The sequence below is a fragment of the Typopeltis vanoorti genome, chromosome 1, assembly GCF_054136105.1.
Source record: "Typopeltis vanoorti isolate ZY-2024b chromosome 1, IOZ_Tvanoo_1.0, whole genome shotgun sequence".
NCBI classification, from domain to species: domain Eukaryota; kingdom Metazoa; phylum Arthropoda; class Arachnida; order Uropygi; family Thelyphonidae; genus Typopeltis; species Typopeltis vanoorti.
Genome location: NC_143549.1, coordinates 17613652 through 17641188, shown reverse-complemented (window position 1 = coordinate 17641188; position 27537 = coordinate 17613652). Strand labels below are relative to the sequence as shown.

The 27537-nt window shown below is 35.7% G+C and overlaps 1 protein-coding gene across 2 annotated transcripts in view; it reads right to left on the bottom strand.

Moving 5' to 3' along the window:
* The window catches only part of LOC150109817 (kinesin-like protein KIF11), a 575645-nt gene that overhangs the window by 327261 nt on the left and 220847 nt on the right, over window positions 1-27537 (bottom strand). For both annotated transcript variants that reach the window (XM_090396826.1, XM_090396834.1), the window contains exon 10: window positions 16618-16706. In XM_090396826.1, coding sequence (XP_090252952.1) covers window positions 16618-16706 — 89 coding nt within the window. The remainder of the gene's footprint in view (window positions 1-16617; window positions 16707-27537) is intronic.

Genomic DNA, 27537 nt, shown 5'->3' with positions numbered 1-27537 from the left:
TAAGACAGTTTACAACTGCAAAGGACCTGGTATACACCAGGTAGGTCTAGGGGTAGTGGTTGGTGGAGCGGATAAGGAATGCCTTATTTTGGCATTCCTTATCCGCTCCACCAACCACTACCCCTACCTGGTGTATACCAGGTCCTTTGCAGTTGTAAACTGTCTTACTTTGGCCAAACAGGCAGGACAGTGAATATCAGAATTTCTGAACACAAGGACTACATCCGGTTCCACAAGTACAGCCATTCTAGTCTTGCAGACTAGAATGGCTGTACTTGACTCTGGATACACGCCACAGAAAACGGTGAAAGAAAGCTACAGTAATACACCATAGCAAATACAAAATCGAAAGACTATTTATGGAATCAGCCTCAGCCCTAAGAAACTCTCCAAACCTCAATAAATCTGGTTGTATGCGACTGCCCCAAATTTGGGAGGCATACATCAGCAGACCTTCAGCCCAACGGCCAAGAACACCTACTTAGCCACTAGAGGGCACCATCAGGACTTCTAGGAGAACAATAGCTTCATCTCTTCATTCTCATTTACTGTGTTGTAGTGCCTGTGTGCACGTGCCTTTTGAAAATGACAACGTGACGTTGCCGAAATATTGGAAATATTAATTAAAGTTGTAATTTAATTTATATTCGGATCTACGTCGTTCAATTCCTTAAGTAATATAGAAATGCATAACCAACGTATAAGCCTGTCTACGAGAATTAAAACACTTTAAACTTTAAATTTTAAACTTGTAGCAGAACACTAGCACAAAACAAACTAATTCATACAGTGCATCAAAGCAAACAAAACCCAAAGTGGGCGTGTCTATGTGGATGCATATATTTCCAAGTACACTCCACAACAAAAGTCTCATGGCAGGAAACTTAAATATTTTTAACTAATAATTGTAATTTTTCTATAGAAATTTTTGAAATAAAATTTCAATTTAATATAATTGAATTATAAACTGGAATTAATGTACAAAAAATATTTAATTTAATTTTTTTAAATAAAAAATTTTAAACAGAACCATAATATACAGACTTGTAATGAATTTATTTAAATATACAACATCCACATGATGCAAGGAGGTGAGATTAACATCTTTAATTTTGATATCAGTTTTAATACCACTTGCCTTCATATCAAATTCCTGACATTTGCCCTCAAGGGGGGGGGGGGTGTACAGAATATGATAGTACTACCTGGAAAATTTGCATCATTACTAACTTCCCATATACAATCCTTTCCTTCATGTGATCCATATAGATCATAACAACTGAGGGGACAATGTACATCCATGTCTGACACCAGATCTAACATTAAACCATCTTCTTGCAATTCATTCAATTCTAACTGCTGAATTATGAGGGTTTTTCATTAAATCCCTGCAAAAAATGAAGAAAACTATTTTTTTTGGGACAAACATTTTTCAACATAGTCTCCTCTGAGGTCTATACACTTAGTCCAACAATGCGGAGTTTTTTGATCCCATCCATATAGTAGTATAACTTGTCCAACTTTTCAAAACAAAGTTGTTTCAGAAATCACCTCATCGTTTGATGAAAATCTCTTTCCTCATTTTTTCCATGTTTGGAAACAGATAGCAGTCCGAGGGAACCAAATCTGGTTGGGGTTGGGATGTAAAAGGACTTTGTAGCGTAAATCAAACAATTTTGCAGTCACAATTGCTGAAGAGTGATTAGGTGTGCTGTCGTGGTGAAAAAGAATCTTCTCTTTCGCCAAGTGTGGTCGTTTTTCCTTTATTTCATTATTTAAACGATCCAGCAAACACGCATAATACACTCCGGTAATTGTTTTGCCCTTTCCCAAGAAGTCTATGAAGATTATGCCACGAGCGTCCCAGAAGACTGTGGCCATAACCTTTCCTGCAGAAGGAACAGTTTTCTCATTTTTGGTGCAGTTCCCAGCTTGCAACCTATTGTTTTGACTGTTCCTTGGTCTCAGGCTGGTAGTGACAATTCCATGTTTCATCCATTGTTACGAAACGATGCAAAAATTCCTCTGGATTCATTGAAACAGCTTCAAGCTGTCCTTCGAACAGTTCACACATTGATGCTTTTGATCCAGTGTGAGCAAATGCAGCACCCATCTTGTATAGTTTTCTCACGAGTAAAATATTATGTACTCAGTCATTTGAGATACCCACAGTCTTAGCAATTTCATGCATCTTCACTGTTCTATCATCCATCACCATATTCTGGATTTTTTCAATAATTTTTGGAGTAGTAACCTCAACAGGGCATCCAGAACGTTCAGCGTCACTTGTGCTCATATGGTCACTTCAAAAATTACTAAACCACACGTTATAAACCATTCTAATCGAAGGTGCAGACTCAACATAATGTTTATCAAGCATAGTTTTGGTTTGCTGAGCTGTTTTCAAAAAGTAATGTTCACTCACAATATTCTTTCTCATCCATTTTTCACAAATCAGGTACTTGATCAATTCAAATGAATGCCAAACAGAGTAATAGATCTATCTGAATGAAACTTAGTATGTGATCCTCCAACAGATGCCTGCAACTAAGAATAACCTTGATACGTACTGGTGGCACCATCTCTTTGACCTTGCATGGACTTATTGAACAGCCCTCGCACAACTCATAAAGACTAAGTCTTGCTTATTAAATGTAGCATTGACACTATAAAACTGTTGCATTTTGAATAGCTTCTCACTTCACACCTTGTCGTATGCCTTTTCCAGATCTACAAAACTTAAATACAGATCTTTGTTATATTCCCATTCTTTCTTCAGACACACTTGTTACATGAAATTAAGAATTATCAACACATTAGCACAAAAATATTTTAATACTTGCCAAATATTTCAGTCTGAAATTAACAGACTATCATCAGTGGATAGATAGGACAGTTTTTACAAGGTGGAATACAACAACTGATCATTCAAAAGTAGAACGAGCCGTGTGATGTTACATTGCTAAGTACTAGAGAGAAGTAAATTTCAGAGTGATGAATAAATTATAGGTATCAATTCACAATTTCATACAACAATCTTAATTTTTAAATTCAATTAAAGATAACATTAGACTAATGTAAGAATTAGGTCCCAATAGCAAAAAACTGTTATTTGGATTAAATTTCCCCATATTTTTTGACAAGGATAGGCAATCATTCCGATTCAAGTTAGGCTTTGAAGTAAGGCCTCAGCACTCTTTGAATAGGCATTCAAATTTATAGCGACACCTGTGTAGAAGGAGAGTCCTGGACCAGAGAATGTTGTGGCTTGTCTCAATCCCATTTTGCACCAATCCAGACTTAGATGTGTTGTGAAGAATGTATGATTCATGTATTCTTTTTTCTAGTGTCTGGTTTGTCAATAGTATGACCGATTGCAGTCACACAGAACTTGATATACACCAGGCAGTGATATAATTCAGTGTTTATCTTTAGAAGAGGGGAAATAGGTGGATATTTTATTAATAGAGATATAAGTGGCTGTCAAATTATTTCTTCAGAATTCTTGAAATTGGTTCTGAAATTCTGGAAATATATGGAATTGGAACTCAATGTATTGATTCCTTGTTTTTCTGGAGTGGATTATAGGAATCTAACATATGTTGTGTAGTCTTTTCAGAGAAGTCATTTAATTTCATGTAATGTTTGATAGTGGAAAGTTCTTGCTGTAATTCGTGAGGAGATAGAGATATATTTATTCATCACTGATGAAATTTACCTCTCCCTCTCTAATACTTAGCAACATAACATCACACAGCTCGTTCTACTTTTGAATGATCAAATGTTTGTATTCCATCTTGTAAAGACTGTACCTATCAAGCCACTGATGATAGCCTGTTAATTTCAGACTGAAATATTTGGCAAATATTAAAATATTCTTATGCTAACTTGTTGATAATTCTTAATGTTATATTCTCATAATTATTCATCTGTCTTGAAGTGAAAATCTGATCCTGACAGCCTCTATGTGGCCAAAATCTAGCTTGTTATTCATCAAGCTTCCCTTCCACAATCCTTCAACCATTTCCAAGTATACTTGCATATGTCTTACAAGGAACACTCAATAGAGAAATAAGTCTAATTCTCACATTGTTTTATTTCCCTTTTTATATACAGGTACTATCATCATCAAATTCCTGCTATGTACCCTCAAGGGGTGTACAGAAGATGATCGTACTACATGAAAAATTTACATCATTACTAACTTCTAATCTACAACTTTCCTCCAAAATTGTCTGTTACTCGTCAAGACCCCAACATTATCAGATCTTATATTTTTATTGTTGGATTCTGATTATATAGAGATTGAAGTAATTATTTGTTTCAGAATCCAACATGATCTTCCATCACATAGGCAAAACTTGTAAATATTATTTAATGTAAATCACTTATTTTACAATTAAATATTCATATAACTACCTTAATTTTGTCTAATATTAAATTAATTAATCAAAGATATGTATTAATAATGAAAATACTGTATTAAATATTATTAAGCTATTTTATTTATTGTTATGTTAATATTATAGAATTTGTACTTGATAATTTTAACTGCGTATTAATTGAAATGTAAATATTCTCTATTTATTTCTGTTACAGAAGTTTAGAGTTATGCAATAGCTCAATTTTATTATATTTTATTTGTTGTCATGGAGACGCATGAAGAAGCGAGCATGAGTGGAACAGAGCGTGAGCTAGGACAAGGATAATAAAAAAATTATATAGAGGTAACAAGAGAGAGTTGGAACGGAAATTTTGAAGTGAAAGGAAGCAAGGGTATAAACTAGAGAGGTGGAAGCAAATAAAAAGTTCTCAAGGGCAGAAGTTAAAGGGGATAATAATTATAAGCGAAAAAAGACGAAGTGAATTTTATAGTTAGCTGAAAGTAAAGTCAGCAGTGATAATTAAAGGAATTTAATGCCACAATCAGATAATATGAAGAAACTGGACGTTCAGTGAAGAATTCTGATTAAACCCAGTTAATCTAGAATTGCGACTTAATTCTAAATCGCCCTAAGCAGAACTGCACAGTGTTTAATTATTTAATGAGTGGTAACAAGGATAATCAAAGTACCTTACAGCAGATATCCATAGTTGTGAAGCGTGATTAATAGTGTTTTAGTTAACTGTGGAGAAGTCTTATAAATGTGTTCTTAAGTGCAACAAATATATTTTGAAAGTTATTCGCAACGTAATTGATGTACTAGGAACTGTTTCTGGTAAGCACTGACATATTGATCATTATCAATGTATGAAGAATTGAATGTTAGTTACGCTATGTTTAACCTAACTTTAACTGTGGAAATTCTTTGCGAATGAGAATTTGAAAATAAGAATTGTTGAGAGATATTTACAGCAATTAGTGCCTGCGGTGTTCTTTAAGCGTATAGCATAGCTGAGAACTGTGTGGAAACCATTCAGATGGGAAGTTCTATTGTATTTAATTAAGTGTAGGAATTTTGTGACTCAGAAACTGAGAAAGTGTATGTAATGTTTGGAAGATTGAACTAATATGATTGACTTGACCTAATATTTAACTTTATTCTATTGTTTAAAATTAGAGGTAGAATTGATGTACGTGTCATATAGCTTATATTAAATGTTTTATTTCGTTAATCTAATTATTGTGTTTGCCGGAATTCCTTTTTATTGCACCGTTCATAAAAATTCGAATCTTGCGGGAATCCCAAGTGGAAAATAAAATACCTCGGCCAGAATGAATGAGGAGACTGCTAACTAACTATGAATTGATCCTGCTATTTTATATAGACTAATCTAAGGATAGAGTGGCGCAGTATAATAGAAATTTCTCTACCCTTGGATTGGTGATCAATTTACAATTAGTTGTTTTTTTTTTATGAAAGTGACTTGTAACAAGATGGTGGATTCGAACATGAAGAAGAGAACGTCACAACACTATCATCTAAGGCACTTTGTACAGTATCAATCCACATATATCTTAGTCTTCCTCTGGGTCGTTTTCCTGCCAACCTGGCACAGAACACTTGTTTTGCTAATCTCTCTTTGCCCATTCTGTTTAAGTGACCATACCACCTGAGATTAGCTCTGCTGACGCACTCTGGATGCTGATAATGTCAAGTTCTTTCCTAATATCCTCGATTTTAATATGATATTGCCATTAATGCCATCTGTTCACGCCTCTAATCTTTCTCAGCACTCCCATACCTGCAGTCTAGTCTTCGGTCAAGTGTTTACTTTTGACCTAGCTCTCAGATTCACAAGTTAAAACTGGTTTAAACACTGTCTTGTACACAGCTAATTTAGTATTCTGACTAATTTCTCTCTTATTCCATATGAATTTATTCAATTGACTTCTTACCATATCAGCTTTGTTGATTCTGTTGTCTATTTCCATATTTAATTTACCATCTTCACTAAAAATCATGCCTAAGTAGCTGAAATGTTTTACTTGTTCCACAGGTTCTCCATTTATAACGCAGTTCACATTTTCAACGATTCTGCCTATTTCCATTGTCTGTCTTTTTATTGCTGACCTTTATAACATATCTATTACAACAGTTATTCAATTTAGTCTGGGAATCTTGAAGACTTGTAGCGGATTTATTTAGAAGTATAACATCGTCCACATAAAGCAAAAAGCTGACATTAACATCTCCAATTTTTATATCATGTTTAATACACTTTCCTCCATAATGTGATCCATATAAATAATGAATAACAGAGGGGATAATGTACATCCTAGTCTCATACCAGATTTAACATTAAACCACCTTCCTGTACTTCCTTGAATTCTAACTGCTGACTTACAACTCAAATAAAGACTAAGTATTGCTTAATATAATGTCCCACTGACACCATATAACTGTAGCGTATTGAATAGCTTCTCTCTTGGCACCTTGTCATATGCCTTTACCAGATCGACAAAACTTAAATATAGATCTTTGTTATATTTCCATGCTTTCACAACTATTTGTCGTAAAGTGAAGATCTGATCCTGACATCCTCTATTTGGCCTGTATCCAGCTTGTTCTTCGCAATTCTTCTCAACCGTTTCTCAAGTATACTTGCATAAATCTTGCCAGGAACACTCAGTAGGGAAATACCTCTAATTCTCACATAGCTTTATTTCCCTTTTTATATATGGGTACTATGAGAGCTCTACTCCAGTAATTAGGAATTCATCCCTCTGTCCAGGTTTTCTGAGCAAATGCAGTGCAGCCACTGTAAAACTTTTATACCACCAGACTTCAGCATTTCTGGTCGAACATCATCTACTAGTGCTGCCTTTCCACATTTAAAGCCTTTGATGGCTTTTTCTACTTCTAGTATGGATATGTATTCCTGACTGTATGCCTGTTGAGTGTTTTTTTTTTTTTTTTTTTTTTTTAAACAGTGTGCTATCACTGCTCGTTTCATTTAGCAATTTTTCGAAGTAATTACTCCATACTTCAAGGATATCTTTTTCTGCTGTTTCCATGTCACCTTTATCATCTCTAACTCCTTTTACAACAGTCTTTCCTCCATTTCTAAGCTTCTTCAACTACCTCCAGAATATTTTGTTTTCTATGTTCTTGCCAAAGTCCTCCCATGAGATATTATGTCACCCATATTATGTTGATCTGGTACTTATCTAATTCCTCAGCTAGCTCCATTTCTTTGCCATTCAGGCTTCTTATGCTGATAATACCGATCTTTAACTCTGGTAATGTTGAGTTAGGGTGTGTTTTCAGATTTGTTCCAGTAGCTGACTTTTCACTGTTCGCCCCAGTTCCCTGGCGAAAACAACGGGGCCTTGTTTAACTGGGCAACGTCCCAGCCGGCATGAAATTTTGTCATGTGGTACCATCATTTTGTATTTTGGTTTAAGCAAATAAGAATACAATTTGGTCAGCTAAATCCCAAATTGCCAGCCCATCCTCATTCATTCAGTATCCTGGTAGATACCCAACAGGGTGCACCACAAGAAGGTGAGGATTGGACATAAGGTCAGAAGCCCTGCATTCCTTTAAAGGCTATGTGGAGGTCTCGTCTCAGTTATATAGCTTTGTCCCTTAAGCACCCTGGGTACTATGAGAGCTTTATTCCAATCATCTGAATTCATCCCTCTGTCCAGGCCTTCTGAACTTCTTACATTGCAGCTAATGCAAGACTTTTATACCTCCATACTTGAGCATTTCTGGACGAATATCATCTACTCCTGCTGCCTTTCCTTATTTCAGGCTTTTGATGGCTTATTCTGATTCAAGTATGGATATGTGTTCCTGTCTGCTTGCTTGGTCAGTTTTTTTTTTTTTTTTACCATTGTGCTCTCACTGATTGTTTCATTTTGCAATTTTTCGAAATAATCACTCCATAATTCAAGGATCACTTTTATTTCTAGTTTTCATGTCACCTTTATCACCCCTAATTCCTTTTACAGAACTGTTTTCTTCATTTCTGATTTTCAATAACCTCTAGAATATCTTTCCATCTTCTTGATATTTCTTTTCTATCTTCTTATCAATCTTCCCATGACTTGTTTAGCCAGTTTTTCATAGTGTTTAGCTTTCTTACATTTGTTGCTATATTCTCTAAGAGCACAAGCTGACTTATTTGCCAGGAGCTCTTGATATGCTTTCTTCTTTTCCTTCATTGCCTCTTTAACTTGATCTGTCTACCATGGAGATCTGATTTTTCTATCCTTGCAGATAACATCACCACATGCCTCTCTGGCTGAATCAATGTTTTCTTCAGAGTTTGCCACTGAATCTCTTTAGTTCACGTTCTCAAAGTCTCATTTTTTCATGAATAATATTTGTGTATTTTAATCTACAGTTCACATCTGAGAGCTGCTCAACTTTTATTTGCATTAAAACTTTGTTACATGTTCTTTAAGATATGAATTTCAATTTTATTCTGCTCAAGACTGAATGGTGATTAGTTCCAATTTAAAATCCTCTGTACACTCAAGTATCTTGCACTAGTGAGGAAATATCACTATCAGCAAAAACATATTCAACAGGACTTTTCTTATTCCTTGCCTCTTCTCTCCATCTGAATTTGTGCACATTATTATGTTGGAACACTGTGTTAATAATAACCAGTCTATGTCCTGAGCAGAAATCCAACAGGTATTTGCCATTATTAGTAGCTTTGTTTTTTTCTCCAAATTTTTCCACCATAATTTTATATTCGACTATCATTTCCTACTCTGCTATTTAGATCCCCAACTAGCATCAACTTTTTCTCTTTCATTTCATCAAATGCTTTCTCTAAAGACAAAAAAAAAAAAAAAAAAAAAAAAAAAAAAAAAAAATCCACTTCTACCTTCTGTGGAGCCATATGCACAAATTCCCATTGTGAAATTCCCCATTATCATATTTTCTCACATCACTCTACTTAATATTGCCTGCCATTCAAGATTAGCCTCTTATTTAATACTATGGCTATATCTTTTCTTAAAAGGTGCTTTTCCTTGATAGTCATTGCATGAATATAACATTTTATAATTATTGCTCAGAAAGATCTCACCAGTTTTTTGTATTTGTTTGTTTCACTCACCTCTATTATATTGATCTAGTACTTATCCAATTCCTCAGCTAGCTCCATTTCTTTGCCATTCAGACTTTTTATGTTGATACTGATCTTGAACTCTGCAATGTTGAGTTGGGGTGTGTTTAAGGATTTGTTCCAGTACTGTACTTTGCTCTGGTTCCCTGTTCAATGTGGGGGGGGGCTTGATTAACTAGTCAACAACTCAGCTGGCATGAAATTCTGTCATGTTGTATTGTGACTTTATATTGTTGTTTAAGCCAAGAATACAATTTTGTTGGCTAAATCCCGAATTGCCAGCCAATCCTCATTTGTTCCACATCCAGCTGGATACCTAACAGGGTGCACCATGAGTAGGTGAGAATTGGACATTAGGTCAGAAGCCCTGGTCAGTTCTCAGCATTTCTTTAAAGGCTATGTGGAGTTCTCCTCAGTTATACAGCTTTGACCCTTAAGTACCTTAAGATGGCAAGTTAAATATGGAAATATGCAACGGAATCAACAAAACTGGTATGGTAGGAAGTCAACTGAATAAATTAATATGGAATAACATAGAAATTAGTCAAAACACTAGCTGTATAAAAATAAAAAATTAGCTGTATAAAAATAAAAAATTAGCTGTATAAAAATTACAAGACAGTGTTGAAGGCAATTTTAACTTATGGATCTAATAGCTGGGTTAGAAATAAAACACTTGACGAAAGACTACAGACTGCAGATATGAGAGTTCCTAAAAAGATTAGGGACACAAACAGATATCAATGAAAATATCATTAAAAATGAAGATGTTAGGAAATAACTTGACATTATCAGCATCCAGGAATGTGTTAGCAGAGGTAATCTCAGGTGGTATGGTGACTTAAACAAAATGGGAGAGGAAAGATTAGCAAAACATGCGTTCTCTGCCAGGTTGGCAGGAAAAAGACCCAGACAAAAACCAAGATATAGGTAGACTGATGTAGTAAAATCTGATTTTGCAGACAGAAAGATAAGATCTACAAAATCTGATACTGTTGGAGTCTTGTCAAGTAACAGATTGATTTGGAAGAAAATTGTAGATAGAAATTTAGAGGTGATGCAAATTTTTGATGTAGTTCTATCATATCCTATATGCCCCTTGATGATATATGTCAAGACTTTGATGATATTTGAGCATATCTGATCAAATATTATCTACTGCAACTGCCTTTCTCCATTTCAATCTTTCAATGTATTTTCTACCTCAAGCATTGATACATTTTTCCTTAAGTCTTTCAAAGTAACTTCAGATATCAAAAATAATTCAATTCCATAAAATACATGAACTATGGTTACTTTTCTAATCTATTTACTACTTACATTTCATCTAGTATATGGCCTGGGTGACATGTTTAAAGGTTCAAGGCTGAATATCTTGATGACCTCCATGTAGCCTATTAAGAAATCTGTAAAACAAACCAAGGATTCTGACCAAATATTCAATCCTCACATTGTTGTGATTCACGCTGTTAGTTATCTACCTGGATACTGGATGAATAAGGATAGGATGGCAATTTGGAATTTAGCTGACCAAATTGTATTCTTAGATTTAAGACTACATGCAAAATGATATTGCAACATACAGAATTTCATTCCAAATGGGATGTCTCTTGGTTAAACAAGTCCAATATTGTTTTCACAATGAACCAGGCTGAACAGTAAGCTACTAGAACAAATCCCAACTAAGCATCAGAGCTCAATACAAAACTAGAAAAACAATTCAACCTGAGGATAATATGCATTAGTGAAACTAAGAAAGCAAAAACAGATGATAATTTGCATCTTGTATCAGAGCAACAGGTACAAGATGCTACCTTCAGGAGTGACAAGCAGGAAAAGAATAATTACAGCATTTAACACTAAATAGTAGGATAATCTTCTTGAATGGCAGGGAATATCAAGTAGTGATGTGGGCAAATACTGGAATTGGGAAACTGGACAATAACACTTATTTCTGCCTATAGTTCCACAAACTTGTACAAGTAGAGGAATTTTTTGAGGCATTAGAGAAGACAGTTTATTCAAAGAAAATGGAAAACTAATTCATGATGCTCTAAACACATGAGTAGGAAATGATTACCAGACATAAAAATATTTGGAGAAAATAGGTAATCTAATAATAATGACAAGCTCCTCCTGCAGTTCTGTTGAGGAATTGAATTCTTCATGTCAATGGAGAATTCAATTCAACTGCAAGAAATCTTACCATGTTACTGTCAACACATTTACACTGGTCCAAGACCAGTATAAGAAAGTATTTGAAACAGAAAGTTTTCACCAATTTTTCAGGACGATAAAACTGAATACCATATTGAAAAGAAAAGTGCATGAGAAAGTTTTAAAACAAATCAAAGCTGAGCAGATTTTAGAGATGATACATCAATATTATTCCAAATATATATACAGGGTGTTCGGGATAAATTTGACAGTTTCGTAAGGAAAAAGAAAATCTTCTTTGTATCTATTAAATTTAATGAATTGACAAAAAAACATTACAGGCAGAGTTAATTACAATACTATCAACAAGATTTACTCAAAATAACCACCATTAGCATCGATCACAGCTTCAATTCTGCTTCGGAACCTCGAACAAGCTGATGCTACAGTCTCCCTGGGAAGGGCCGCAAAAACTGTTTTAATTTTATCCATTAACTGGGCTTTTGTATTACTGGAAGTGCGATTGGTGTCTTTTTCAACTGCGCCCCATACAAAATAATCCATGGGGTTAAGGTCTGGGGAGTTTGGAGGCCAAACATTTGGACTGGTGAAGTCGTAGAAATTTTCAGACAACCATTTTTGACTTTTCCCAGAAGTGTGGCAAGGGGCCGAATCCTGCTGCCATACATACGGCCTACCATTGCCTACCCTTGTTATCCAGGGCTTGACTACAGTTAGCAACTCCACGAACAAAGCCCGAATTCCAATGCCAGGGTTCTTCAACACCTGTTCCTGCAGATTTGCGAGGAATTCTGCTGTACGAACGCAATCAGATCGTCTGCTAGGGATCTTTCTTCTTGCTACATCCTCGTAGTCACCATTGCAAGTCTCTAGTTCATGCCTGATTGTTTTTACTGTATTCAGGGAGCATTGGGCAGCAGTCGTAATATCCTTATTTTGATGGCGGGCACGAATCATCATGATACAAGTTATTCTCTTCCATGATTCAGGTGGGTTCCAGCTATCCATCCTTTCTGACATCTTGTATGTGAATGAAGAAGGGTCCAAACTTTTAAATGAAGAGAAGTGTGTGTTAATACATGTAACTTACGGAAAAATATAATTAATTATAAATATGTCAAATTTATCCCGAACACCCTGTATGTGTGTGTGTGTGTGTGTATATATATATATATATATATATATATTAAACCATATGAAATCATGAACAAATCATCAGAGATTCAGTGCAACCCTAAAGAAAACATTAATTGATATAACAACAGAGAAGGAAAGCATGAAGAAGAAAACAAGTTTGGTTCAGGCTAAATAAGACAGATTTTCACTTTAAGACAAATAGTTAAAAAATTGTGGGAATATCACAAGGATCATATTTAAGTTTTGTAGATCTGGAAAAGGCATATGACAAGGTGCTAAGAGAAAAAGCTGTTCAAACACTAAGTCTATATTTCAGTTGTAAATCAGTTCAAATTAAAGAAGGTACAGTAAATGGTCTGATGTTAAACTAGTTGTGAGATAATAGTGCAAATTATCTCCATCTGTTATTCATCATCTGTGTAGATCACATTATAAAGGAAATGTGGCATTAAACTTGATCAAAATTGGGGGTTAATTTCAGCTCTTTATTTTACACAGATATTAAACATCTACATAAATCCAGTACAAATCTGCAGGATTTCATGGTCAAATTTGAAAAGCTACTGAAATAAATTTATGAAATTCAGCAATAAAAAGGCACAGACAGTGAAAATGTCAATTGCATGTTGAATGGAGAAGGTACAGAAGAAAAACATTTCAGCTAGTTGGGGACAATTTTTTTTATGAAGATGGATAAACAATGAAATTAGCAAAGTGGTATGGCAGAAAGTCAACTGACTAAATTTATTTTGAATTAGAGAAAAATTAGTCAAAACACTGAACTAGCTATATACAAAGCATTGATCAAAGCACATGGAGAGAAGCGGCAAGGAATAAGAAAAGTCTCATTGACTATGTCATTGTTAGTTGTGATGTTTTCTCCCTGGTGCAGGACACCAGATTGTACAGAGGATGTGAAATTGGAAGTGATCACTATTTAGTCTTGAGCAGGATAAAACTGAATTTCATATTGAAAAGAACAACATGTAAGAAAGTTTTAAAGCAAATAAAAGTTGAGCAGCTCTCAGATGTGAACTGTAGACTAAAATACACATAGATTACTGAAAAAAAAAATGAATGAGTTTGAGAACAGGAATCAAACCTTGGAGATTCAGTGGCAAACTCTGAAGAAAACAACGATTGATTCTGCCAGAGAGGCATGTGGTGAGGTTGTGTGCAAGGATAAAAAAAATCAGAACTCCCTGGTGGACACAGGAAGTTAAAGAGGCAATGAAGGAAAAGAAGAAAGCACATCAAAAGATCCTGTCAAATAAGTCAGCTTGTGCTCTTAGAGAATATAGAGACAAATGCAAGAATGCTAAACACTGTAAAACTTGCTAAAGAAAAGTCATGGGAAGACATGGGAGGAAAATATTCTTGAGGTTGTTAAAGAAGCTTAGGAATGGAGAAACGAGTGCTGTAAAAGGACTTAGAGATGATAAAAGTGACATGAAAACGGTAGAAAAAGATATCCTTGAAGTATGGAGTAATTACTTTGAAAAACTGCTAAATGAAACAAACAAGCAGTGATGACAGCACAGTGGTAAAAAACACTGACCAGGCATGCAGTCAGGAATACATATCCATACTTGAAGTAGAAAAAGCCATCAAAGGCTTGAAATGTGGAAACGCAGCAGGAGTAGATGATATTCGACCAGAAATACTGAAGTATGGTGGTATAAGAGTTTTACAGTGGCTGCACTGCATAGTTCAGAAAGCCTGGACAGAGGAACGAATTCCCAAGGATTGGAGTAGAGCTCTCATAGTACCCATATATAAAAAGGGAAATAAAATTGAATGCGAGAATTACAGGGGTATTTCCCTACTGAGTGTTCCTGGCAAGATCTATGCAAGTATACTTGAGAAACGGTTGAGAAGAATTGTGTGAAGAAAAGCTTGGTGAAGAACAAGCTGGATTCAGGCCAAATAGAGGCTGTCAGGATCAGATCTTCACTTTACGACTATTTGTCGTAAAGTGAAGATCTGTATTTAAGTTTTGTTGATTTGGAAAAAGGCATATAACAAGGTGCCAAGAGAGAAGCCATTCAATATGCTGCAGATATATTGTGTCAATGGGGCATTATATCAAGCAATACTTAGTCTTTATTTGAGTTGTAAGTCAGCAGTTAGAATTAAAGGAAGTACAGGAAGGTGGTTTAATGTTAAATCTGGTGTGAGACAAGGATGTACATTATCACCCCTGTTATTCATTAACTATATGGATCACATTATGAAGGAAAGTGGTATTAAACATGATATCAAAATTGGAGATATTAATGTCAGCTCTTTGCTTTATGCAGATGATGTTATACGTGTAAATAAATCTGCTACAAGTCTGCAAGATTCTCTGACTAAATCGAATAGCTGTTGTAATAGGTATGGTATGAAGATCAGCAATAAAAAGACAGACAATGAAAATAGGCAGAATCATTGAAAATGTCAACTGTGTTGTGAATGGAGAACCTGTGGTACAAGTAAAATATTTCAGCTACTTAGGCACGATTTTTACTGAAGATGGTAAATTAAATATAGAAATAGGCAACAGAATCAGCAAAGCTGGTATGGTGGGAAGTCAACTGAATAAATTCATATGGAATAAGAGAAATTTGTTGGAACACTAAATTAGCTGTATACAAGACAACAGTGTTCAAACCAGTTTTAACTTGTGGATCTGAGAGCTGGGTCAGAAGTAAAACACTTCAAAGACTAGAGACTGCAGATATGAGAGTCCTGAGAAAAATTATAGGCGTGAACATATGTCATCAATGGCAATATCATATTAAAAACGAGGATATTAGAAAATAACTTGACATTGTCAACATCCTGGATGCTGACGTTAGCAGAGCTAATCTCAGGTGGTATGGTCACTTAAACAGAATGGGCAAGGAAAGATTAGCAAAACAGATGTTCTCTGCCAGGTTGGCAGGAAAATGACCCAGAGGAAGACCAAGATATAGGAGGATTGATACGATACAAAGTGCCTTAGACGACAGTAATATAAGATCTGATAATCCTGGAGTCTTGACAAGTAACAGACTGATTTGGAGGAAAATTATAGATAGGAAGTTAGTAATGACGTAGTTTTTTTCATTTAGTACTATCATATCCTGTACACCCCTTGAGGGTACATGGCAGGAATTTGATGATTATGTATTTGCAAGTTGTTTGAAATAAAACACTTTATCAAGGACTGGAGACAGAGATATGAGACTTCCAACTTTTGAGTAAGATGAGATAAGAATGAACAGATCACATTGATGGCAAAATCAATTTCCTCGATTTAAATGATATTTAAATCGAGGATATTAGGAGAGAACTTAATACTACTTGCATTCGGGGATGTGTGAGAAAAGCTACTTTCAGGTGGTCACTAAAAAAGAATAAGAGAGCAAAGGTCAACTTTTTTTTTTTTTTACGACTGCAGGAAAAAGAAGTTCAAGATCTTGGTGCATCAATACAGTAAGAAGCATCTTAAAAGACAGTAGTAGATTTGACAACATTGAAGTCTTGATGGATAAGATAAGCTGGAAGAAAATTGTTGATAGGAAGTTTAGTAATGATGGAATGTTTTCAAGCAATACTATTGTAATACCATGCACACACATACCCTGACTTTACCTATCAGCAATCTGATAATGGACTATGTTTGTGTGTAGTGTTAACATGTGATGTTGTATACTCTTTATACAATTTCTATATACAATCTTTATAATCTAAAAGATTTCAGATATTTAAAAAAATATTTAAAATACATTAAAAATAATTACTTACGAGTATATTTCACTGTCAACATAAATACCATGTTTCTCTTTTGTTGCCATTAAATCCCGTCTGAGTCTCTCAATTTCATTAGTATATTCCTAAAAAATAAAATTTTAAAATTCAGGTTATTCTGAAACTTTTTTTTAATTAAAAAAATTGCAGTTTATCACTTGATTTTTGATACCCTAACAGTGCAAATGGCAAAAGTATATTTAATTTTATAAAATGAAATTTCATGCTTGTGAAGTATAAGTTCAGTAATTTTCAAACTATATGCTAAGGTTTTGATAACACCATACTGCTGGGTGGGATGGCAGATGCACCTTCCCAGTGTAGATCTAAAAGAAAAAATATCTTGTTTAGCCTGAAACTAGTGCTAAGGATAGCTTCTAGCATGTCCCTGCCCATGTAGTGCCAGATTTAAGGTTTTAAGAAGACTAGTCCAATTTTGAGGCAGAGACCTCTTGTAATGTGAGGCACTAAGTTACAGCTTGTTTTGCTTATTCATAAATTTGAAAGAAGCTGGTTTTAAGACCAAAAATGTTCAAAATACCAAGTAAAGATTAGCAGGAGGGAAGCTATTGCTGTACCATCTGCTTATATTTCCCTGCCAGGTAAAAAAATGAGCTGGAGTGTATGGTTAAAATGATAAGAAGTGTGAATTTCTGAAGTTTTTTTCTGGTAGCACATTAGTGAACTTGTGTTAAAATCATACCCAAGTTTTGTCTCCCAAAACTCCCCATACCTACCACTGCACTAGATTCACTCTTTCACAAGAGCAAGTTAATGCCATATGATTTCTCATGTGGGTATATATACTGGTATCAAAAAGCAAAGGATGAACTACATTTTTACCTGTATATGAAAAACTTGACTACAGCCAAATGTGGACATAAATTTACTGCCGACATACTAATAAATAATATTACACAAAATATGTATAATAAATTTTGTACAAATTAAACTGCAATACATTTTCGGCAAAAGCAACAAATTTCCAAAGGACGTAATATCACTTCAGGAATTAATGTAGTGCTTATAGAAAACTATGTGGATATACATTTCAGATGTCTACACTGAACTGTAATGCATCTCTCAATGTCGTACCATGATTAGCACCAAGTGATGCAAGAGTACTTTGAGGAAAACTTGCATACTCCTTCAGAGAAAGGATAAACCCTTGTTTGTTTTCATTAAATTTTGAGCAGCAATGCATCTCCCTATTGCATCCAAATGTGTTCTATGGAGTTGAGATCTTGGGAGTGTGCTGGTCACTCAATTTAATTAATATCCTTGGTTTCTAGAAGTATTATCTCCATAGATTGAGTATAATGCTGTGTTGCACTATCTATAAAAATGAATTCACCTACAGCACCACAGAACAATCTAACATGATGCTGAAAAACTTCGATGCAATAACATTCACCAGTCAGTCCCTTTTTCCAACACTTGTAGCATCCATTAAGCATAATGCTTCTCCACACCATGATCCCAGCACTTCTGTATCTATTCCTTTCAAAAGCATTCTTGTCATGCTAAGCAGTAATAGTACATTAAACACATAGTACAACAGTACATTAGCACATTGAACTAATGTATTATTGTACCACCATGAAAATGAACTATGATGAGCTGTGGATAAAGGAATGCAGACTACAGGCCTACTTGTCTTGCCAGTTTGTCAAGGTATCCACATACCAGTGCTTGAATGGAGTTGACTTGCAAGCTGACCTGCCATGGTGTGCTGATGACATTTTGCTGTTACAACCAACAATGTCTTCATGCTCCATGGAAGAGAGAGATTCTGGTTTCAAATACTGACCAGTGCTGCCTGAATACAAGCCTGCAGTAATTCTGCAGCCTTCTTCAGCTTTCCAATAATTCTTCTCTATGTGAAATCTAGATGTCTTCAAGACATTACAAGACATCCAAGCTCGCAACTTGATTTCTTCATGAAAAGAGCTTCTTTCAAACAATTCATTTAGCACAGCCTTTTGCCTTTTATCGTGTTGAGTGCTACCATGCAACTCATTTCATGCGATTCGAAAATTTGAAGTCTACCTGCTTTCAGGAACCAGTACCAGTGGAGAGTGAACAAAGGTGGGCACTGCAACAGATATCCAAAAAGAAACCACCAGGAGGAGATGATATACCCATTGAGCTGCTCAAAGCCCTAGGAGAAGAGGCAGTTAAAATTTTAACAGCTCTATGTCAGCAAATTTGGATCACAACTACATGGCCTAGAGAATGGAAAAAATCAGTTTATATACCTTTATTGAAGAAAGGCAATGCTCTCTTCATGACTGGAACCATTCATGAAGAGAGAAATGCCACATGAACAGGCAAGATTTCAAAAAGGCAGAGGAACAAGAGATCAAATTGTCAATGTGAGATGGATAATAGAAAGAGCACAGGAATATCACAAGAATGTCTACCTTTGTTTCTTGACTATAGCAAGGCTTTTGACTATGTAGATCATGTGAAACTGTGGAATGTGTTAAGAACAATGGGAGTCCCAGAACATTTCATTATCCTTCTAAGGAATCTTTATTATGAACAAGAAGTTACTGTCCGAACAGATCTTGGAGAAATTGAGTATTTCACAATAGGTAAAGGAGTGCGACAAGGATGTATTTAATCTCCATACCTGTTTAACTTGTACAGTGAATACATTTTAAGAATGGCAGGGATGGAGGAGTCTCCAGTTGGAATTAAAATTGGTGGAAAAAATATTAATAATTTGAGGTATGCAGATGATACCACCTTGCTAGCAGAATGCAAAGAAGATTTGAAGGAACTTATTATGAAAGTTAAAGTGCTAAATATGGTCTTAAACTTAACCTCAAAAAGACAAAAGTTATGGCAAAATGTGAACTTAATGATTTTGAAGTAGATGGAGAGAAAATGGAAGCAGTTAACAATTTTGTGTTCCTAGGATCTCAAATTGATAAAGATGGTTATTGTACCGAAGAAGTTAGATTATTACTCGGGAAAAAAAAAAGCAATCACAAATTTAAGCAAGATCTTTAAAGATATCAGCCTCGCAACAAAAATCAGAATCGTGAAAGCAATGGTATTCGTTGTGGTGCTGTATAGATGCGAAAGTTGGACCCTGAGAAAAAGTGAAAGAAGAAAGATAGATGCATTTGAATTATGGGTTTGGAGACGTTTACTAAGAATACCAAGGACTGCAAAGCAAACCAATAAATCAGTAATAGACAGAATAAGGGGTGCTTAAGGGTCAAAGCTGTATAACTGAGAGGAGACCTCCACATAGCCTTTCAAGGAATGCGGAGAACCGACCAGGGCTTCTGACCTAATGTCCAATCTTCACCTTCTCGTGGTGCACCCTGTTGGGAATCTACTTTGATACTGAACGAACGAGGATGGGCTGGCAATTTGGGATTTAGCCAACCAAATTGTATTCTTATTGGTTAAACCAAAATAAAAAATGATGGTACAACATGACAAAATTTCATGCCGGCTGGGGAGTCGCCCGTTTAAACAAGGCCCCCGTTGTTTTCGCCAGGGAACCAGGGCGAACAGCAAAAAGGCAGCTACTGGAACAAATCTGAAAACAAACCCCAACTCAACATCACCAGAGTTAAAGATCGGCACTATCAATGTAAGAAGCCTGAATGGCAAAGAAATGGAGCTAGCTGAGGAATTAGATAAGTACCAGATCGAAATAATAGGGGTGACTGAAACAAAAAAGACCAAAACTTGGAGTGAGATCTTTCTGAGCAATAAATACAGAATGTTATATTCAGGCAATGACAATCAAGGAAAAGAAGGAGTAGCCATAGTATTCAACACAAAATACAAGGCTAATCTTCTTGTCTCAAGTAGAGTAATGTGGGCAAATATGAGAATGGGGAACTGGACAATGAGACTTATTTGTGCTTATGGTCCCACAGAAGGTTCTACTAAGGTAGAAGTGAAGGAATTTTTTGAGGCTTTAGAAAAAGCAACTGACACAATGAAAAAGGAAAAGTTGGACTTGTTGGGGATCTAAATAGCAGAGTAAGAAATGATTGCGAGACATACAAAAATATTTTGGGAAAATTTGGAGAAAAGAGCAAAGCTAATAATAATGGCAAATATCTGTTGGATTTCTGCTCAGGACACGGACTGGTTATTACTAACACCATGGTCCAACATAAAAATGTGCACAAATTCACATTGAGAGAAGAGGCTAGGAATAAGAAAAGTCATCATCATCATCATCATCATCAAATTCTGCCATGTACCCTCAAGGGGTGTACAGGATATGACAGTACTACATGAAAAAATTACATCATTACTAACTTCCTATCTACAATTTTCCTCCAAATCAGTCTGTTACTTGTCAAGACTCCAACATTATCAGATCTTATATTTCTATCGTCTAAGGCACTTTGTACCGTATCAATCCACCTATATCTTGGTCTTCCTCTGGGTCGTTTTCCTGCCAACCTGGCAGAGAACACTTGTTTTGCTAATCTTTCCTCTCCCATTCTATTTAAGTGACCATACCATCTGAGATTAGCTCTGCTAACGCATTCCTGGATGCTGACAATGTCAAGTTCTTTCCTAATATCCTCATTTTTAATATGATATTGCCATTGATGCCATCTGTTCACGCCTCTAATCTTTCTCAGGACTCTCATATCTGCGGTCTCTAGTCTTTGGTCAAGTGTTTTACTTCTGACCCAGCTCTCAGATCCATAAGTTAAAATTGGTTTGAACACAGTCTTGTATACAGCTAATTTAGTGTTCCGACTAATTTCTTTCTTATTCCATATGAATTTATTCAATTGACTTCCCACGATACCAGCTTTGCTGATTCTGTTGTCTATTTCTATATTTAGTTTACCATCTTCAGTAAAAATTGTGCCTAAGTAGCTAAAATGTTTTACTTGTTCCACAGGTTCTCCATTCACAACACAGTTGACATTTTCAATGATTCTGCCTATTTTCATTGTCTTTGTCTTTTTATTGCTGACCTTCATACCATATCTATTACAACAGCTATTCAATTTAGTCAGAGAATCTTGCAGACTTGTAGCGGATTTATTTAGAAGTATAACATCATCCGCATAAAGCAAAGAGCTGACATTAACATCTCCAATTTTGATATCAGGTTTAATACCACATTCCTTCATAATGTGATCCATATAGATAATGAATAACAGAGGGGATAATGTACATCCTTGTCTCACACCAGATTTAACATTAAACCATCTTCCTGTACTTCCTTCAATTCTAACTGCTGACTCACAACTCAAATACAGACTAAGTATTGCTTGATATAATGCCCCATTGACACCATATAACTGCAGCGTATTGAATAGCTTCTCTCTTGGCACCATGTCATATGCCTTTTCCAAATCAACAAAACTTAAATACAGATCTTTGTTATATTCCCATGCTTTCTCGACTATTTGTCGTAAAGTGAAGATCTGATCCTGACAGCCTCTATTTGGCCTGAATCCAGCTTGTTCTTCACCAAGCTTTTCTTCCACAATTCTTCTCAACCGTTTCTCAAGTATACTTGCATAGATCTTGCCAGGAACACTCAGTAGGGAAATACCTCTGTAATTCTCACATGCAGTTTTATTTCCCTTTTTATATATGGGTACTATGAGAGCTCTACTCCAATCATCCGGAATTCGTCCCTCTGTCCAGGCTTTCTGAACTATGCAGTGCAGCCACTGTAAGACTCTTATACCACCATACTTCAGCATTTCTGGTCGAATATCATCTACTCCTGCTGCCTTTCCACATTTCAAGCCTTTGATGGCTTTTTCTACTTCAAGTATGGATATGTATTCCTGACTGCATGCCTGGTCAGTGTTTTTTATCACTGTGCTGTCATCACTGCTTGTTTCATTTAGCAGTTTTTCAAAGTAATTACTCCATACTTCAAGGATATCTTTTTCTCCTGTTTTCATTTCACCTTTATCATCTCTAATTCCTTTTACAGCACTCTTTCCTCCATTCCTAAGCTTCTTCAACAACCTCCAGAATATTTTGCCACCTTCTTGATATTTATTTTCTATATTCTTGCCAAAGTCCTCCCATGACTTTTGTTTAGCTAGTTTTACACACTGTTTAGCTTTCTTACATTTGTCTCTGTATTCTGTAAGAGTAAAAGCTGACTTATTTGCCAGGAACTTTTGATATGCTTTCTTCTTTTCCTTCACTGCCTCTTTAACTTCCTGTGTCCACCAGGGAGTTCTGAATTTTTTATCTTTGCACACAACCACACCACATGCCTCTCTGGCAGAATCAATCAATGTTTCCTTCAGAGTTTGCCACTGAATCTCCAAGGTTTGATTCCTGTTCTCAAACTCTTTCATTTTCTTTTCAATAATATTTCTGTATTTTAGTCTACAGTTTACATCTGAGAGCTGCTCAACTTTTATTCGCTTTAAAACTTTCTTACATGTTATTCTTTTCAATATGAAATTCAATTTTATCCTGCTCAAGACTAAATAGTGATCACTTCCAATTTCAAATCCTCTGTACACTCTGGTGTCCTGCACCAGGGAGAAAACATCACTATCAACAATAACATAGTCAATGAGACTTTTCTTATTCCTAGCCTCTTCTCTCCATGTGAATTTGTGCACATTTTTATGTTGGAACATGGTGTTAGTAATAACTAGTCCATGTCCTGAGCAGAAATCCAACAGATATTTGCCATTATTATTAGCTTTGCTCTTTTCTCCAAATTTTCCCAAAATATTTTTGTATGTCTCACAATCATTTCCTACTCTACTATTTAGATCCCCAACAAGGACCAACTTTTCCTTTTTCATTGTGTCAGTTGCTTTTTCTAAAGCCTCAAAAAATTCCTCCACTTCTACCTTAGTAGAGCCTTCTGTGGGACCATAGGCACAAATAAGTCTCATTGTCCAGTTCCCCATTCTCATATTTGCCCACATTACTCTACTTGAGACTGACTGCCATTCAAGAAGATTAGCCTCGTATTTTGTGTTGAATACTATGGCTACTCCTTCTTTTCCTTGATTGTTATTGCCTGAATATAACATTTTGTATTTATTGCTCAGAAAGATCTCACCAGTTTTGGTCTTTTTTGTTTCAGTCACCCCTATTATGTCGATCTGGTACTTATCTAATTCCTCAGCTAGCTCCATTTCTTTGCCATTCAGGCTTCTTACGTTGATAGTACCGATCTTTAACTCTGGTGATGTTGAGTTGGGGTTTGTTTTCAGATTTGTTCCAGTAGCTGACTTTTCGCTGTTCGCCCTGGTTCCCTGGCGAAAACAACGGGGGCCTTGTTTAACCGGGCGACGCCCCAGCCGGCATGAAATTTTGTCATGTTGTACCATCATTTTTTATTTTGGTTTAACCAATAAGAATACAATTTGGTCGGCTAAATCCCAAATTGCCAGCCCATCCTCGTTCGTTCAGTATCCAAGTAGATACCCAACAGGGTGCACCACGAGAAGGTGAGGATTGGACATTAGGTCAGAAGCCCTGGTCGGTTCTCCGCATTCCTTTAAAGGCTATGTGGAGGTCTCCTCTCAGTTATACAGCTTTGACCCTTAAAAGTCTGACTATGTTATTGTTGATAATGATGTTTTCTCCCTGGTGCAGGACACGAGAGTGTACAGAGGATTTGAAATTGGAAGTGATCACTATTTAGTCTCAAGCATGATAAAATTGAATTTCATATTGAAAAGAATAACATGTAAGAAAGTTTTAAAGCGAATAAAAGTTGAGCAGCTCTCAGATGTGAACTGTAGACTAAAATACAGAAAGATTATTGAAAAGAAAATGAGAGAGTTTGAGAACAGGAATCAAACCTTGGAGATTCAGTGGTAAACTCTGAAGAAAACAATGATTGATTCAGCCAGAGAGAAATGTGGTGAGGTTGTGTGCAAGGATAAAAAAAATCAGAACTCCCTGGTGGACACAGGAAGTTAAAGAGGCAGTGAAGGAAAAGAAGAAAGCATATCAAAAGTTCCTGGCAAATAAGTCAGCTTATACTCTTACAGAATACAGAGACAAATGTAAGAAAGCTAAACAGTGTGTAAAACTAGCTAAACAAAAGTCAAGGGAGGACTTTGGCAAGAATATAGAAAATAAATATCAAGAAGGTGGCAAAATATTCTGGAGGTTTGAAGAAGCTTAGGAATGGAGGAAAGAGTGCTGTAAAAGGACTTAGAGATGATAGAAGTGACATGAAAACGGTAGAAAAAGATATCCTTGAAGTATGGAGTAATTACTTTGAAAAACTGCTAAATGAAACATGCAGTGATGACAGCACAGTGATAAAAAACACTGACCAGGCATGCAAGTCAGGAATACATATCCATACTTGAAGTAGAAAAAGCCAAAGGCTTGAAATGCGGAAAGGCAGCAGGAGTAGATGATATTCGACCACAAAAGCTGAAGTATGGTGGTATAAAAGTCTTACAGTGGCTGCACTGCATAGTTCAGAAAGCCTGGACAGAGGGACGAATTCCCGATGATTGGAGTAGAGCTCTCATAGTACCCATATATAAAAAGGGAAATAAAACTGCATATGAGAATTACAGAGGTATTTCCCTACTTAGTGTTCCTGGCAAGATCTATGCAAGTATACTTGAGAAACGGTTGAGAAGAATTGTGGAAGAAAAGCTTGGTGAAGAACAAGCTGGATTCAGGCCAAATAGAGGCTGTCAGGATCAGATCTTCACTTTACGACAAATAGTCGAGAAAGCATGGGAATATAACAAAGATATGTATTTAAGTTTTGTCGATTTGGAAAAGGCATATGACAAGGTGCCAAGAGAGAAGCTATTCAATACGCTGCAGTTATATGGTGTTAATGGGGCATTATATCAAGCAATACTTAGTCTTTATTTGAGTTGTAAGTCAGCAGTTAGAATTGAAGGAAGTACAGGAAGATGGTTTAATGTTAAATCTGGTGTGAGACAAGGATGTACATTATCCCCTCTGTTATTCATTATCTATATGGATCACATTATGAAGGAAAGTGGTATTAAACCTGATATCAAAATTGGAGATGTTAATGTCAGCTCTTTGCTTTATGCGGATGTTATACTTCTAAATAAATCTGCTACAAGTCTGCAAGATTCTCTGACTAAATTCAATTGCTGTTGTAATAGATATGGTATGAAGGTCAGCAATAAAAAGACAGACAATGAAAATAGGCAGAATCATTGAAAATGTCAATTGTGTTGTGAATGGAGAACCTGTGGAACAAGTAAAACATTTCAGCTACTTAGGCACGATTTTTAGTGAAGATGGTAAATTCAACATAGAAATAGACAACAGAATCAGCAAAGCTGGTATGGTGGGAAGTCAATTGAATAAACTCATATGGAATAAGAGAGAAATTAGTCGGAACACTAAATTAGCTGTATACAAGACGGTGTTCAAACCAGTTTTAACTTGTGGATCTGAGAGCTGGGTCAGAAGTAAAACACTTGACCAAAGACTAGAGACTGCAGATATTAGAGTCCTGAGAAAGATTAGAAGCTTGAACAGATGGCATCAATGGCAATATCATATTAAAAATGAGGATATTAGGAAAGAACTTGACATTGTCAGCATCCAGACATGTCAGCGTTAGTAGAGGGGTATGGTCACTTAAATAGAATGGGAGAGGAAAGATTAGCAAAACGCGTGTTCTCTGCCAGGTTGGGAGCAAAATGACCCAGAGGAAGACCAAGATATATGTGGATTGATACGGTACAAAGTGCCTTAGACGATAGAAATATAAGATCTGATAATGTTGGAATCTTGGCAAGTAACAGACTGATTTGGAGGAAAATTGTAGATAGGAAGTTAGTAATGATGTAATTTTTTCATGTAGTACTGTCATATCCTGTACACCCCTTGAGGGTACATGGCAGGAATTTGATGATGATGATAGACAGAATAAAGAGAGATTGCTCCCTTGAAGCTGATCATCAACCAAAAATTGTCATACTTCAGTCATTATGCAAACAAATGACAGTCTGGAGATGATAATGCTTGCTAAAGTTGATGAAAGCAGGAGGAGAGGAAGACCAAGAATTAGATGGGTGGATGGGGTTAAAGAGGCAACTGGAGTGCACTTGGAGGTTCTGAAAGACACAGTCAGGGACAGATAGGAATGGAAAGTGTATATTCATGGAGTCAGAAATGATTCTATGGATCATAACACACACAACCTGCTTTCTACTCAAAATTGCCACAAGCTGATTTTTCTGAATTTTCAGATGTAATATTCAGAAATAGTGTTCATCCTTCCGTTGTTTTAGACACCAGTGTAGATTCCATACAAATTTATTCAACTGACATACTACTTTGATAATTCTGTTTTCTATTTCCATATTTAATGAAAATGGATGTATGTCATTAAAAATCAAACATAAATACTCATTTTAAATTTAATGTATTAAATAAAGCACATATAAATAATGAAACAACACATTTAATCACCCCTATATTTTATCTCACTGAGACATTGTCAGGGAAACAATATTAAAATTGCAAAAAAATATATACAAATTTGCACTTATTTTTTTCAAGTCAAATATTTTCCACTAATTGAAATGGAAAAGATTAGACTGAAAGTCTAAATTCCTATAAGAGGTGCTGTTGGCTAGCCTTAAGTATGCTGGGCAGGAGGCCTAATAATTAAAGTTTCACTTTAATACAACCATATTTATTAAGATTAGATTTATTATAATATCTGCTAGTGATTCTACAAAAAAATAAAGTCAAATTTGTATTTTTTGTGGTGAAGCATTCTAGTTCCCCCCCCCCCCCCCATTTGATTCTATGCAAGGTATCCAAAGCAAGTCGGGACTTGCTGACCATGCTTTGCTATGTCCATACTTATGGCCACAAATTTATTTTTTATGTTCTTCTAGGTAGATATTAACAGATCCCCAGTTTGACATAATGGACATAATAAAACTAATA